This window comes from Leptonychotes weddellii, chromosome 4 (genome assembly GCF_054177405.1).
Source record: "Leptonychotes weddellii isolate Sample4059 chromosome 4, ASM5417740v2, whole genome shotgun sequence".
NCBI classification, from domain to species: domain Eukaryota; kingdom Metazoa; phylum Chordata; class Mammalia; order Carnivora; family Phocidae; genus Leptonychotes; species Leptonychotes weddellii.
Genome location: NC_138372.1, coordinates 147,850,792 through 147,866,423, shown reverse-complemented (window position 1 = coordinate 147,866,423; position 15,632 = coordinate 147,850,792). Strand labels below are relative to the sequence as shown.

The 15,632-nt window shown below is 33.5% G+C and overlaps 1 protein-coding gene across 2 annotated transcripts in view; it reads left to right on the top strand.

Annotated features, from left to right (window-relative positions):
- CSMD3 (CUB and Sushi multiple domains 3) overlaps window positions 1-15,632 on the top strand; it is a 1,160,890-nt gene that overhangs the window by 589,580 nt on the left and 555,678 nt on the right. For both annotated transcript variants that reach the window (XM_081816413.1, XM_081816412.1), the window contains one exon: window positions 9,667-9,770. In XM_081816413.1, the coding sequence (XP_081672539.1) occupies window positions 9,667-9,770 (104 nt within the window). The remainder of the gene's footprint in view (window positions 1-9,666; window positions 9,771-15,632) is intronic.

Sequence of the window (15,632 nt, the reverse complement as noted above, 5' to 3'; positions counted from 1 at the left end):
TGAGACTTAGGTTATATACCACTTCTTTCAAAGTACCTTATGAAAACTTCTATCTTAAGCATTATGGGAAATGGATCTACTAAGTATTTAATATCTAATGCTGTTTACAGATTTCTAACTTCTGGAAAGCGATGTTAAAATGCATGAGATTATTCTTAATTGACTACATGAGTAGCTTAAAAGTTTTTAACATAATTCTCAATAAGCAGCACTATGTAAGCCATTTGGAGTCATTACTCTACAAATGGAAGTCAAGAGAGTGGCTTATTTGGTTAAAAGAAATCAAGACAATTATAGATTACTTCTATGTTTCAGGGGCATATTTTATTATCACAACTTTTTTTTCGGCAGTCCCATGAGCTAAATGCAGTTGTCTTTTTCCACCCACAAATAATAATTAGGAACAAATAAGAGAGGCAAATATATGACACTTCTTTCTCTACAAACATGCATTATATTCTTCCAATTTCCCTAGTAAATATTTCAGCCCTACTACCAACTAAACATGTAGGGAAAGTGTTCATATTACATTGATGGGTATTTGTTGATTTTTTATTAACTTTGCATTTCATTTCCACATTAAACAAAAATAAAGGGATAGAAAATGTCTATTTGGTCAATTCCATATTAAAGGAGAATCCATAAAAGAAAATTTCATGTTAGACTCCTGATGTTACTTATTACATTCTTGTGTAAACAAAGTTTTTTGTTATTGTTTTGTTTTTCCAAATTATCTTTATACCTTCTAATTTTTTTCTTTTGGAAATATTCCAGTGTAGTATTTTTAAGTTTATTATAATTTTTTATGTATATTAAAGTCTGAAGTTGAGTCAAAATTCATTTTTATTTTTTAATGCATAGATTTTACTTCTAAAGGTCTATTCCAGTAAAAATATTTAAACTAAGTCTACATGACTCAAATTAAAATGAATGCATTCTACAAATTCAATCAGACTATTCCAGCTTCTCAGTGATTGGGTGTCATTGAAACTGTTCAAGAATTACAAGTGTCTAAAATTTCAAGTGACAGCTCAGTGGTTAAGTGCTTATCTGAAAGTATATGGACTAGTTAGTAATTAATACATCACTTAATTTAAAATGAAGTAGGGTTCCCATTGTTACATATATACATGCATGAATCTCAGTTACAATTCAGGCAAAATAAAATCTACCATTAAATGGGTGTCTAAATCCTTTGGGACATGATTATACAATAATGACTGTCAAGGGTTTGACATAGAAATAGCAATCAAACTATCAGTCATTTATTTGATACCTAATTTGTCTCTACTAGCTGATTAGGCTTTTAAAGGCATAAAAAGGAAGCATTACCTAATTTCAAATGCAATATATTGTGCAATGGTCTGGGGTAAAGTGGATCTTGGGATTTCTTCTTTTGGTAAGATGACAGATGAGGTACTCTCAGAGGTCCTCCCACTGAAAAACAAGAAACATATTTTTCAGTGCATTTCTGGTTTACAAGAAAACAAAGAAAATCTAACAAGGCTATGCATTGATACTGTACACACACACATAAATATATACACACATAATGAAAAGAACATCAGTTAAAATGAAAATAGAAGATGAAATGGGAAGAAAGCTTGGTTTTCCTTGGAGCAGATGGCAATAAATCTCTGGAATGAGAAGACTAAGACTGGGGCCTAGTCTGCTTGGATCAATAGGTGAAGAAGCTAAACATGAAATATAGCATTTAGTTAAAACCCTCAGAGAATGTTAAAATGGTACCAGCTTGGTAGTAACTCTTGGATCCAATTAGCATAAAATGAATAAAATTATGCCCAATTTAGGGCCTCAGGATTCTCAAGGCTTAAGCTCAAATAAATATGGTTTTACTATTAAATATAACTAAACACATCGGGAAGCAAGCTATCATGAATGAGTCACTAGAAGTAACAGAGTTTTTTTGGGAAATGAGGGCATTTGAAAACCCTCCAGTATATGGTAGAATTTAGAAAGTCACATGCATGTGCAGGACAAGGCACATGTTCAGAAGACCTGAGAAGACCTTAAGCTTTCACCACTAGCTGATCTATAAGCCCAGTGTAAGCATCAAGTGAAGGCTAAGGAGAATTGTGAATGGTCTGGCTAAGTATTAAAAGAGTGTCCCAGCACTGAGCCAATCCTTAAAGACTGGGGGAGGTGTTGTCATGGCCTGAATATTTGTGTCTACTCAAAATTCATGTGTTGAAATCTTAATGCCCAATATGATGATATTAGGAGGTGGGCTTTTGGGAAATGCTTAGGTCCAGAGGATGAAAAAAAAAAAAGGATTTCCATGGATGAGGAAGCTTGTTTTCACCAGACAGTGAATCAGCCAGCATCTTGATCATAGACTTCCCAGCCTCAAGAACTGTGATAAATCTCTATTGTTTATAAGCCAACCAGTTTATGGTACTTTGTTATAGCAGCCTAAATGTACTTAAAATGATTATTTTTTAAGCCCCTTGTATTAAAAAAAAAAAAATTCCAGGCAAAACATTATATGGAGACATGTTAAACTTTCAACAATCAAGAACAGCAAATCCTGGAGAAGGGAGAGAATCTGATTTCCAGAGTTACTGCATTATAATATTCAAATGTCCAGTTTCAGCAACAACAGAATACTCACAAAGCAGACAAAGAAGCAGGAAAGTATGACCATTCCAAGGAACAAAATGATTTGACAGAAACCGTTCCTGAACAAGTTCAGTCATTGAACTTATTAAACAAATTTATAATGATTATATTAGTTATGCTCAAAGAACATGGACAAAGAATTAAAGGGAACCACAATAATGATATATGAATAAAATGGGAATATCAATAAGGAGACATAAATTATTAAAAGAATCCAAATAGAAATTTTGGGAATTTGGGCACCTGGGTGGCTCAGTTGGTTAAGCGACTGCCTTCGGCTCAGGTCATGATCCTGGAGTCCCTGGATCGAGTCCCGCATCGGGCTCCCTGCTCAGCAGGGAGTCTGCTTCTCCCTCTGACCCTCCCCACTCTCATGTGCTCTCTCTCATTCTCTCTCTCTCAAATAAATAAATAAAAAATCTTTAAAAAAAAAAAGAAATTTTGGGAATTTAAAATACAATAACTGAAATAAAAAACTAGCTACAGAAGTTCAATAGCAGATTTGATCAGGCAGAAGACAGAATTAGTAAACTTGAACAATTTTTGGACAACTGAAATTATCCAGTCTGAAAAATAAAAGGAAAAAAAAGAATGAAAAAAAAATAATGAAATAGGCAAAAGAGACCTGCGAGATATGAATAAGTGAGCCAAAAAATATACTATGAGAATCCCATAGGGAAAGATGAAGAAGGAATATTTGAAGAAATAATGGTCAAAAACTTCCCAAATGTGAGTAATACCTGAATCTACATATCCAAGAAGCTCAAGAAATTCCAAGATAAACTCCAAGATAAACTCTAAGAGTCTCATACATGGACACGTCATAGTCAAATTGCCGAAAGGTATAGACAAAGAGAATCTTGAAATCATTAAGAAAGAAGTCACTGGTCATGTGCAAGAAATCAAAAAATATTAACAGCTGATTTTTAAAAAGAAAAAGACATGGAAACCAGAAAGCAGTAGGATGACATATTTAAAGGATGAAAGGACAAAAATGTAAAGCAAGAATTTTATATCTGTCAAAACTATCCTTCAAGAATGAAGGTGAAATCAAGATATTTCCAGATAAATAAAAGCTAAAAAGCTCAGAAATAAATCCTCACATCTGGGGTCAATTGATTTTTGATAAAGGTATCAAGACCATTCAATGGGGCAGGAATTATTGCTTCAACAAATGGTGATTGAGAAACTGGATAGTCACATACAAAAGAATGAAATTGGATCTTTACTTGTACTATATACAAAAAATAACTCAAAATGGGTTAAAGACCTCTATTTAAGGGTTTAAACTGTAAAATTCCTAGAAGAAAACATGGAGGAAATTTTGCCAAATAGATTTGATAATGATTTCTTAAATATGACAGCAAAAACATAAGTAACAAAAACAACAGAAGAAAAATTAGATTTTGTTACATTAAAAGCTTTAGTCATCAAAGAACACTATCATAAGAGTGAAAAGACTCCCACACAATGTGAGAAAATATTTGCAAAGCATATATCTGTTAAGAAACTAATATTGTGATGGGCACTGGGTGTTCTATGCAACTAATGAATCATTGAACACTACAAAAAAACTTATGATGTACTATATGCTGGCTAACTGAACATAATAAAAATAAATAAAGTGCAAAAAAAAGAAACTAATATTGAGAGTATATAAAGAGGTTTTACAAATCAGTAACAATAAAACAAACAACCTAATTTAAAAATGGGTAAAAGCCTTGAATCACCAATTCTCCAAAGAAGATATGCAAATAGCCAATAAATACATGAAAAGATGTTCGATATTATTAGTCATTAGAGAAATGCAATCAAACCCAATAATAGGCCACTTCATACCTACTAGGATGACTATAATAAAAACAAAATAAAAATAAGCAACATGCCTACTAGGATGACTACAATAAAAACAAAACAAAAAATAACAACTGTTGAGAATGTGAAAAAACTGGAATCCTCATGTATTGCTGGTGGGAATTTAAAATGTTGCAGGCACTCTGGAAAGTAGTTTGGCAGTTCTGCAAAAAGTTAAACATAGAATCAATATATGACCCAGAAATTCCACTCCAAGGTATATACTCCAAATAATTGAAAACAAATATTCAAACATTTACTTGTATACCAATCTTCATAGTAGCAATATTCACAAAAGGCAAAAGATAGACACATCGCAAGTGTCTATCAATAGAGTGATGGTTAAACAAAATGAGCTATATACATACAATGGAATATTATTCAGCCATAAAAAGGAATACATTTGCTACAATATGGATGAATCTCAAAGATCTTATGCTAAGTGAAATAAATCAGACCCAAGAAGACAAATATTGTATAATTCTACTTATATAAAATACTTCTAATAGGCAAATTTATAGAGATAGATAGCATGTTAGAAATTACCAATGGCTGGGGAAAGGGAAAATGAGTTATTGCTTAATAGTAACAGGGTTTTTGTTTGATGTAATGAAAAACTTTTGGAAACAGTGGTAATTGTTGTACAACCTTATGAGCATAATGCCACCAAATTGTACACTTTAAAAAATGGTTAAAAGCATAAATTTTTTTCACATATATTACCATAATAAAAAATAGTAAAAATAGAGAAAACACATTTAAATAATATTAGAAATAGAAATAGGACAAAAGTCCAGACTTAGCATAGACTAAAAGAAAGTGAATAACTACATGACAATGAATTTGAAAACTTTCTGAATGTTGAAATGTTTCTGGGAAAATTGAACTTACTTAAATTGACTCAAGGGAAAACAAACAAACCCAAAAGCCTGAATAATTCTGAAAGTAAAAAATAAATTAGACCAGCAGTAAAAGCTTAACTACAGCTCCCCAGAAAGTGGCTTAGATATTTTTACAAGATCGTTCTTTTTATTTTGAAAGGTTTTATCTATTTATTTGAGAGAGCATGAGTGGGGTGGTAGAGGCAGAGGGAGAGGGAGAAGCAGATTCCCTGGCGAGCAGGGAGCCCAACCCTGAGATCATGACCTGAGCCGAAGGCAGGTGCTCAACCAGTTGAGCCATCCAGCTGCCCCTTACAGGATAGTTCTATCCAACTTTCAAAAAAATAAATTATTCTAAAATTGACAGAAGCTTTTCCATAATGGAAATGAAAGTATCCATGTGTCAATTCATTTGATGAAAAATTCTGATACTAAATCAGCAAGAAAAACCAGAGAAGAAAACCTCCTTGTATTCATAAAGTATAATTACCTCAATAATATTCTTAATGGTGAAATATTAGAAGCATTTCCTTTTAAATGATCTACAACTTAATGAGGCCAACTATAACCTATTCTATTAAACATTGTACCAGAGATCCAGGGCAGTTAAGATACAAGAAATAAAGTCACTCAGAGAAAGACAATTATCATATGGTTTCACTCATATGAGGAATATAAGAAACAGTGCAGAAGATCATGGCGGAAGGGAGAGAAAAATGGAATGGGAAGAAATTAGAGAGGGAGAAAAACCATGAGAGACTCTTAACTATGAGAAAGAAACTGAGGGTTGCTGGAGAGGAGGTAGGTGGGGGGAACGGGGTAACAGGGTAGTGGGCATTAAGGAGGGCACGTGATGTGATGAGCACTGGGTGTTATATGCAACTGATGAATTATTGAACTCTACATCTGAAACTAATGATGTTCTATATGTTGGCTAATTGAATTTAAATTTTTTAAAAAATGTAAAAGAAATGAAGAATAAACAAGAGGAGCACCTCGGCAGTTGGCTAACCCTCCTACTCTTGGTTTCAACTCAGGTCCTGATGGAGCCCTGTGTTGGGCTCCATGGAAGTGGGCTTAAGACTCCCTCTCCCTCTGCTCTGCCCCACCCCCATACTCTCTCCCTCTCTCTAAAATAAGTAAATAAATAAATAGGATAGACAAGAATCTAAATTGTTGTTTACAGAAGATATGCTTGTTATATACAAAACTAAAAATAATTTACAAATAATAATAATAGGGAAAAATAATAGGAAAGTCTTATGAAGTCACCTAAATGTGAGCTCAATAAGCAAAAATAAATTTCCTGTCTATATACAAACAATGAAAGGGTGAAAATATAAAGATATATACCATTTGAAACGACAAAAAAAATGAATCGATTGAGTTGCCAACTCTCCATTTCAGCTCAGGTCATGATCTCAGGGTGATGAGATCAAGCCTCGCATCAGGCTCCACACTCAGCAGGGTGTCTGCTTGGGATTCTCTCCCTCTGCCCCTCCCCCCGCTCATGTGCTCGCTTGTGCGTGCTCTCTCTCTCTAAAGTAAATAAATAAATCTTTTTAAAAACAACAGAAAGTAACAAAAAAAATAGTTTTCAAAATGGGTATAGAAAAATGGAGTATCTAACTCATAAGATAGTCTTATTTTATAGCAACAACAGTTAAGCCAATTTCTGCTGGTTTAGGGACATACAAACTGACCAAAAGAACACAATGTAGAGCTCCCAAACCAACATCCTCATATATAGGCTCTTGATATATGTCAGTCTGTCATGCGGATTACTGGGAAAAGGAGGTCTATTTATTCAATTAATATTGAGGCAACTGCTTATTTATATTGGAGTTTTGAAAAAGGAATTCTGTGCTAGTTTTCTATTATTGCATATTTGTCTACTTCACACATTTTTTGAAAGTCAATTCCCCAAAAATAAAGATTTGAAGAAAATATCTTTATGACCATGAGTCATAGGCAATGCAAGTGTTACTTAAAAAATAATAGATTAAAAGTTCCACTTTAGTAAAATTAGTAATTTCTTCTTATCAAAAGATTTAAAAAAGAAAATTAAAAAAGCAAGCTATAAATATGGAGAAGATATTGCAACACACATAACATGTAGTAGATTAGTATCCAGAATATATAAAGCTGATCTCAACTAGTGAGTCAGACTCAATGGTATATTATGAATGGTGTATTATGAATGAATTACAGGTAGAACAAAGATATTGATCTTAGGTCTCCGTGAGGCAGAGCAGGGCCTGGATAAAAAACTTCCATTACAAACAGCCTCATCTGCTTACCTCAATGTGTCTTAAATATTACTCTTTCCTATGTGTGCTATAAAGGAAACATGGTGGGAATCACTGATATAAAGAACTGTGCAATCAATAACAAGCAGTCCAGGGGCACCTGGGTGGCTCAGTTAGTTAAGCATTTGACTCTTGATTTTGGCTTAGGTCATGATCTCAGGGTTGTGAGATCGGCCCCACGTCAGGCTCCACACTGGTCGTGAGACCCGCTTGGGATTCTCTCTCTCCCTCTTTCTCTGGCCCTCCCCACCAAAAATAAATAAACAAGCAGTCAAGTGAAAAATAGCCAAAATACATATAGTCATGTCACAGAAAAGAAAACATAAATGACATACATATAAAAATATATACAGCTTAATTGTTAAGAAAATACAAAAGATCACTTTTCACACTGTCTAGATTGGTAGAAATAACGAAATCTAATGTACAAAAGTTGTGAGCATTTATTTATTTATTTATTTAAATGTTTTATTTATTTATTCATGAGAGTCAGAGAGAGAGAGGCAGAGGGAGAAGCAGGCTCCCTGTCTAGCGGGTAGCCTGATGTGGGACTCGATCCCAGGACTCTGGGATCATGACCTGAGCTGAAGGCAGACCCTTAACCATCTGAGCCACCCAGGCGCCCAGTTGTGAGCATTTAAATTAGTAGAATAATTTTGGGAAACCTTATGGTACAATATCATGAAATTGAATTTTTGCTTATTTTCCAGAAATTACAATTCTAAGCATATAACCTAGAGATACACATTTGAACCAGAAACTGTTTAATAGTATTCATAACCATGTTGTTTATAATGGCAAAAAAAACACAAAAACAACCTAAATCTCTACTAATAGGCAATTATCAATTGAGAGTATCTATATGTAACTTAGTGCAGAACAGGGAAACATTTTTTTTTTTAACTGCAGCCATGTAAAATGTACAATTCAATGTTTTTATATATTCTATATTTAAACCTGACAAAAATAATTGCTTTAGTCAATGTTGATATAAAACCATTAAAAAAATCAAGAGAGAAGGCGTAATAAAAAAAACTGTTATAAAGCTTAAAAAAGCCAGAATATAAAAGCTCTCATTTTTTTTAGAATTTCTTTTTATATTACCAAGGTAACAAATAGTTATGAAAATTATTAGAGAGATGGCTTTTTAATTTATTCTTTACTAAAATTGGTGACCTCGGGCATTCATTTTTTTTAATCTGATGATGAATATTATTTTATTATTAACTGTTTTTTGCTCAAGGCATGATTATATATGACAGTATTTATGTAATTTCTTCCTGTACTGATTCTTAATTACATTATTATTTAATATTGTATTAGGTTCCTAATTTAAGAATTGCAATTTTATTAAATATGAATTTTTGCATAGATGTTTAAACAATGTATGAATGCGTGAGTATGTTTTAGTAAGAAATAATACTAAATTACTTATTGTGGTATAATTTGCTCCCAGTTTTGTTAGCATGTTATAATACATCTGAGGGATTCTGTTACCAAAGAATACACAAAAATAAATCTGATACCTTTAAATCTGGTGATCTAGATTCAAATTTAGTTCTAACGTCTAACGTTTTTAAGCTTTACTATTTAATGGAAATAGCACACTCTGAGTTTTTTCATGTTAGCTTTATAAAAATATATGCAAATGTATGGAAACCACTCTCCACCTACATGTACTTTTTATACAGCTGTCTCAAAGTAGATTTGCATTAATCATGCTTCAAATAAGAGTGTTCTATAAACAGAAGCCATGCCATTTCATTGAAAAATTATTACAGAAGTTACATTACAGCAAATAAAAATCATATGAAAATTATAATGATTGAATTTTAGGAATAGTCCGACATGATCTGTTGCCATGGTATTTATATAGATAAGTACAGTAAGTCTGATATGCATTTTAAATGTTTTCTGCCCAAACTTTTATTTTTATGACATATTACAATATATTTGAGATGTTTGTCTCTGTTTATTGCTAGGTTATACAGATAAATTTTGAAGAATTTGATCTGGAGATTGGCTATGATACCTTGACGATTGGTGATGGAGGTGAAGTTGGAGACCCCAGGACAGTGCTCCAAGTGTAAGTGTTCACCATCTCATTCTTGACTTTGCCTATCAGGTCTTTATTAAATTTTACCCTTTTATTCTTTTTTCTTTTATTTTTTTAGTTGGTCCCTCCCACTACTACCAACAGAAGAAGCATAGTATCTTGGTTATTATAATCAACCTACATACAGTATTTATTAGTTCTTCAGCAAGGTTTAAGGTACTCGATCCAAACAGAATTTTTAGAATCCATTGCCAGACAGAAGCCTGTCAGAAATGGAAACTCACAGTAAAATTGCAGAGTGGTTGATTAGGGTTTATCTTGGAAAATACCCTTGCCTTTAAGAGTTTAAAAAAGGAATGAAAAAATAAGTATAAAATGGGTCCCGGGGGACTCTGATACTGGTACTGCAGACTGCTGGGTTCACTTATTGGCCATAAAATCATACCTAGCCGTCGAGATCTGAAGTTTAGGGCTGAATAGATGAAGTAGATCAACTAGGGTTTTTAATGTGGGCTAAAACAATGTTCATGTATTTAAAAACAGGAAATGTTAGGAACCTATTTATTCCCCAGTCCTTGGGCTATTCATTCTGATAATCTACCTCTGATAGTGGCATGAAAAATATTTTGGGGACACTATCTTGTGTTCTGTGCTGTGAACCTCAAAAACTTAAGGAACACTTTCTCTCAGAATTCCTGTCATAACTATTGATTTTCAATTCAGACTTTATGAACGCAGTGGACTTCCCTAACCCATCAAATCAAAGTTCACACTGAGTATTTCATCTCCAGTGGGAATAAAAATTAAAGCTTCATTCCATGAGCATTACCTTTTAGACCGTTCAATCAATAGATATAAATTGGTCCCCTAGTGAGAATGTGGGAGGGCTAGGAGAGAGAAAGGAAAAAGAAATACACTATGTTTAAAAAACCCTAAGACTGTGAGAGTAGCACGAGTCTATGTGCATACACATACACACATTATTCAGATCCAGACCTTATTGTAATGATATAGAGCTAATTTTTTACAAAACTCAAAGTAAAAAAGAAAAAATAGGGCAATAACTTTACAATTTTTAGATACTGAGAGAAAATAAAACAACTCTTTTTTTAAATACAGCCATACATCTTAAAAAACTAATTCTTCCTTAATCAAGAGAACCTCTGTCTAAATCCAGGACCCTGCTCTAGGTGGTGGTGGTGGGGGGTTAGGCCTTTGTTTCCCACCCCACCCCCATAACAGCTGAAGCATCTACATGCCTTCCCACCTTCACACATGCCACACTGTCTCTCACCACACTCCTCCATTTCTGCATACCTACCATCCTCACTTGACCTCAGTTGCCTCAAAAAAAAAAAAAATTATTAGTGGTTTTGCTGCCCACTTCAAAATTTTAATTGTCAAGTGCATATGATGCCCTTATTTCCTTTCCTATTGGAAGACAGGGATGGGGAGATTTTTAAATGAATTTTAAAAATCCTGTATTGAATGAATGAAATCAAATAGCAGGTGAGGTGAGAAGCATGGGATAATTAAGTGAAAAAAAATAGGCTTACAATTGGTTTTCTGAAGAAGATAATCCTAAAATTAGCTGGACAACAGAAGACCCTATAGAAAACAACTGTATAGATGGGAAGTGCCTTTCTAACCGAAGTAAATAGTCAAATGGAAATAGCTCTATGTCACAGACTAACATGAGTCTCCTTCTGTTGCTGGTAGGAAAAAGAAGCAAAAGTTACGTTTTCTCCTCTTCTCACATTCCTCTTGTTATACTGTCCCTTTTTTTGTGTAGTAATTCTATTTTGTTATATTTCCTCACTCTGAGAAGTTGTATTAATTTTAAAAAACTTATGTGATTCCCATTTTTCTTCCATATTCCTCTGTCTGTAACCAGAAAGTGTTTCTCAAACTTGCTTTTCTCCCTCAGAAACAAAATTACACTTCTCTGAACATATAACTCTTTTCCTTGCGTAAGGATGACTGAAACAGAACTTAGGTAGCACCTACTCCTGGAGGTGTTCAAATAAAAGCCAGCTGACTAGCTAACAGAGATTTTACAGTGCTAGAATTAGATCAGAAGTTCCTTTGAACTCTAAGATTCTGTAATAATAGAACTTACTGGATTTGTATCCACCAGAGAAGCTGATATAAATTTGAATGAATCTGAAGCATCTTTCTTAAGAAGGTTAACTTTCCCAACTTTAGAACCACCCATTTGGGCATTTGCAGGGCCCAGAGTAAGAATGCAAATAAATGCAAACTCATGTATCAAATGTCTAAATATTAGAAGTTATATATGGAAGCTACATATCATTAAATATAGTGTGTTCCATCCTCCTACCTTTTCATGGAGACCTGAAAAGACAAGTTTGAATTTAGAATTCTAGGACTTGTGTGGTTTCCTTGTGGGGACATGAAGTCATGGGACAAATGTGTTCCTAGCCCCAGCCTACAGCTGCCACCCACTCTCACCAACCTCAGCTCCATCCTTCACCATGCGCGTGGACTTCCCAGCCTAAACATTCGAAGTGCCCACACCCCCCTGCAAGCACTTCCCACAGTCCAAGTGTACACATAGGGATCTTATGTTCTGGTCCTGGAAATAAGCACCTGGAAAGGAGGTTCACACGGGTCCAGGTAGCAGGGAAATTCTGGGTACTGGGTGCTTGTGAATTGTAGGACAGTACTTCTCAAACAAACTGTAAAATAGATTTGTTTTTATTTCCAATCCATCTTAAACTGATACTTTAATAAAGTGAAGGAAAAATAAATTCCTAGAAAAATGAAATAAAAACACATAAATACAATCCCATTATTTTTCTATTATGAAATTCACCACACAAAATTACTCTGTCAAATTACTCTAGAAGTTTGAAAGACTTACTCCCAATATCTGTACTAATGACACTATGGGCTGGAAGCTAGTCTAGGATCTGGAAGAAGTGGGAGAGGGATGCAGGCACCAAGCAGACGCATCCCATCCCTGAGGGAGAATTAAGGAAAGGTCAGAGGAAGACCCTCCATGGGGAAGAGATTAGGAAAGGGATCATCTTAAAAAAAAAAAAAAAGTAAAGGGATCATCTTGCTCAAGTTTAAAAACAGTATTATATACGTGGCATGATTAACTGTCAAGAATTTATTTTAAAACCCCAGATGAAAAGAATTTATTTTAAATGATACTCTTCTAACAGGTAAAACTGTCTCCATCTAGACATCTTATTTAGCAATGTTTATTAATCTGCGAACTCCTTCCTTTTTGATTTTTAAGTTTGATTCATATGCTAGTAAGTAACTTTTGGCACCGAAATTATTTTCATAAATAAATTTATTTTAAAAGATTTGATAGCTAAAAGTCAAAAAATGTAGTAAAAAACATGAAAAAGGCATGCATCTAACAAAAAATTAATATCATAGTATTTGCAATTATCTTATAAGAGGATGAACCCAGGATATATTAAATTTATAAGTTCTCATTAATAAACACAGGACACATCACTTTGGTAAATATTTAACCAGATATGAAACATACCAACCTATTGTGTTTAGGTCATAGGATTAAATTAAGCATTGGAAATATGTGGCATTTTTTTTCTCATTTTCTTTTAATATTTAAGTTCTAAAAAGTAAAGTCAATTGTCATATTCTATTCCATAAAAAATATATATAGTCCATAAAGTCATAACACATTCAATAGTTAAAATAACCTCCAAAAAAGGAACTAATTACAAAAGGTTTTTAAAAACCATTCTTGTAATTACTTTCTCTGAAGTACAAAGCATTTAGTTTTTGCAATACAGTAACTTAAAAATAATTTAAGTATGCTATGTTTCTTCACCTTGAGACTTTGGCTCCAAAGAAATACTCATGATGAAGTTATCAGCAATAAAATTATTAAGTAATAGAGAATGCGTTGTAATTGGACATCATATGCAATACTGAATTCTCCATATAGTTTTATCAGATGAAAATTCCTAAAATAATGCCAACTTAAGTTGTAAACCGAAATTCGCAATTCAGAGATGTGTTGCTTCTGCCATTTGCTGTCCCATAGTCAATTGCCCATTTATACACTTGTCTCTGTTTCTCATTCATTTTCTCTTCAATGGAATTACTTGGAAGGCATTTTTTCCCCTTTGTGAAACAGCATTTTTTATTCCTGGCAACTTCATGGTGTTATAGTGACAAGTGTCAAAAGATCTCAGAATATGAACTTAGGCAGCTGATAAAAGTTCAGGTAATAGATTTGAACAATCATGCTATCATCTTTTAAAGGCTGTTAAAATAATATTAACTTTCAAGAAAAAAAAATAAAATAAAATAACATTAACTTTCTCCAGATTGTTTTCCATGTGCTTTTTTTCACACTTACGTATATATTCACCTGATAGTAAAAATGGATGTAATAAATTCTAGAGAACTACCAGTGATGATAAGGCAGTTACTGGCATTGAATTCACCTCCAACCCTCACTTCATCTGCATAAAAAAGGAGAGGACATTGATTAATTAGTCCACCCTTCTTGTAGCATCAAAAGAAGATCGTTAGGCATTTGGTCAAGCATGTGATTCTCTTTGTTTTTCTTGCCTTTTCTCTCACATGCTTTGCTGTTTCCTTATTGAATTCATGGTGACACTGTAAAGATTAATTAGGTGAAAACTTTCAAAACAAAAGATGAGAAAAAAAAGTCTTCTAAGATACCTATGGAAATTTTATGAATATGCACTGATATTGATTGGATGACACTGTATTTGAACAAATAACTTAAGGGTAGAAATGTTTTGGATATCTAAACATGGTTAATTCTCTTACTTTGAAATTCTAATTTCTTCTAAAAAATCAGTGTACTATGCAAAATTTCCTTCTCAGGTATGTGTTAGGATAGACTAGCAATACCCCTCCTTGGGAACTCTCTCTTTTTTTAATTTTAAATACACACCCATACACACACACACACACACTTTTGTTAATATAGTTTTTTAATATTTTATTTATTTTAAGAATACTTTAATAAATATTTATATTAGCTTTCTAGAAAAGATAGCTTTGCTTTGTTATAGATTATTGTTATTGCTCTCAGTTCATTGGTCCATATGTTTTGACAAGCTACTTTGTCCAAGTTTTTTTTTTTTTTTTTAAACTACTCAGTGATTCACTCTGTTAAAATCTAGGCTCCACTCTTTTTGGTATCAGACCACTACACATGGTATTTTCCTTGAGCAAACTCTTCTACATCCAGGGAATTGTACCTTCCCAAATTTGCTTTTGTACTTTCCTCTCTTAATAATGAAAAAATCTAAATACCAATAAACACCATGGGCTAATGAAAGCAGGGAATATACTAAATATAGCAACAAGGTAATATATTTAAGAGATTGCTGACCACAGTATAAATAAAAAGTGCTTAGAAAATTGACCAGTGAGAAAAATTCTCCATCCCTTATCTTAGAGTTATTAAAAACAAGGAAAAAAATCTCTTCTTACTGCTCTTTGCTTTGCACTATCCTTGCCCTCCTCCACTACATACAAATACTCACTCACTCACTCACTCACTTACGCATGTTTGCCATCATTTTAAGTTCCTTGAGAACAGTGACTATCTTTTACTCATCTTGGCTTTCCCAAAATACCTAACACAGAGCCTGTGTTAACACTGCTAGGTATTGCATGAATTATAGTGCGAGAGGCAAAGTTCCTCTGCACCAAGACACTTACTGAGACATGTGAGCAGAGAAGTTATCTTTGCAAACATTGGCAAGGACATACTGTGATCTATGGATGCCTTAGTTCACTCGGGCCACTGTCACAACAATACCATAGACATGGTGGTTTATTGACAACAGAAATCTATTTCTCACATTTCCAAAAGTTGGAAGTCCAAGATCACAGTGGCAG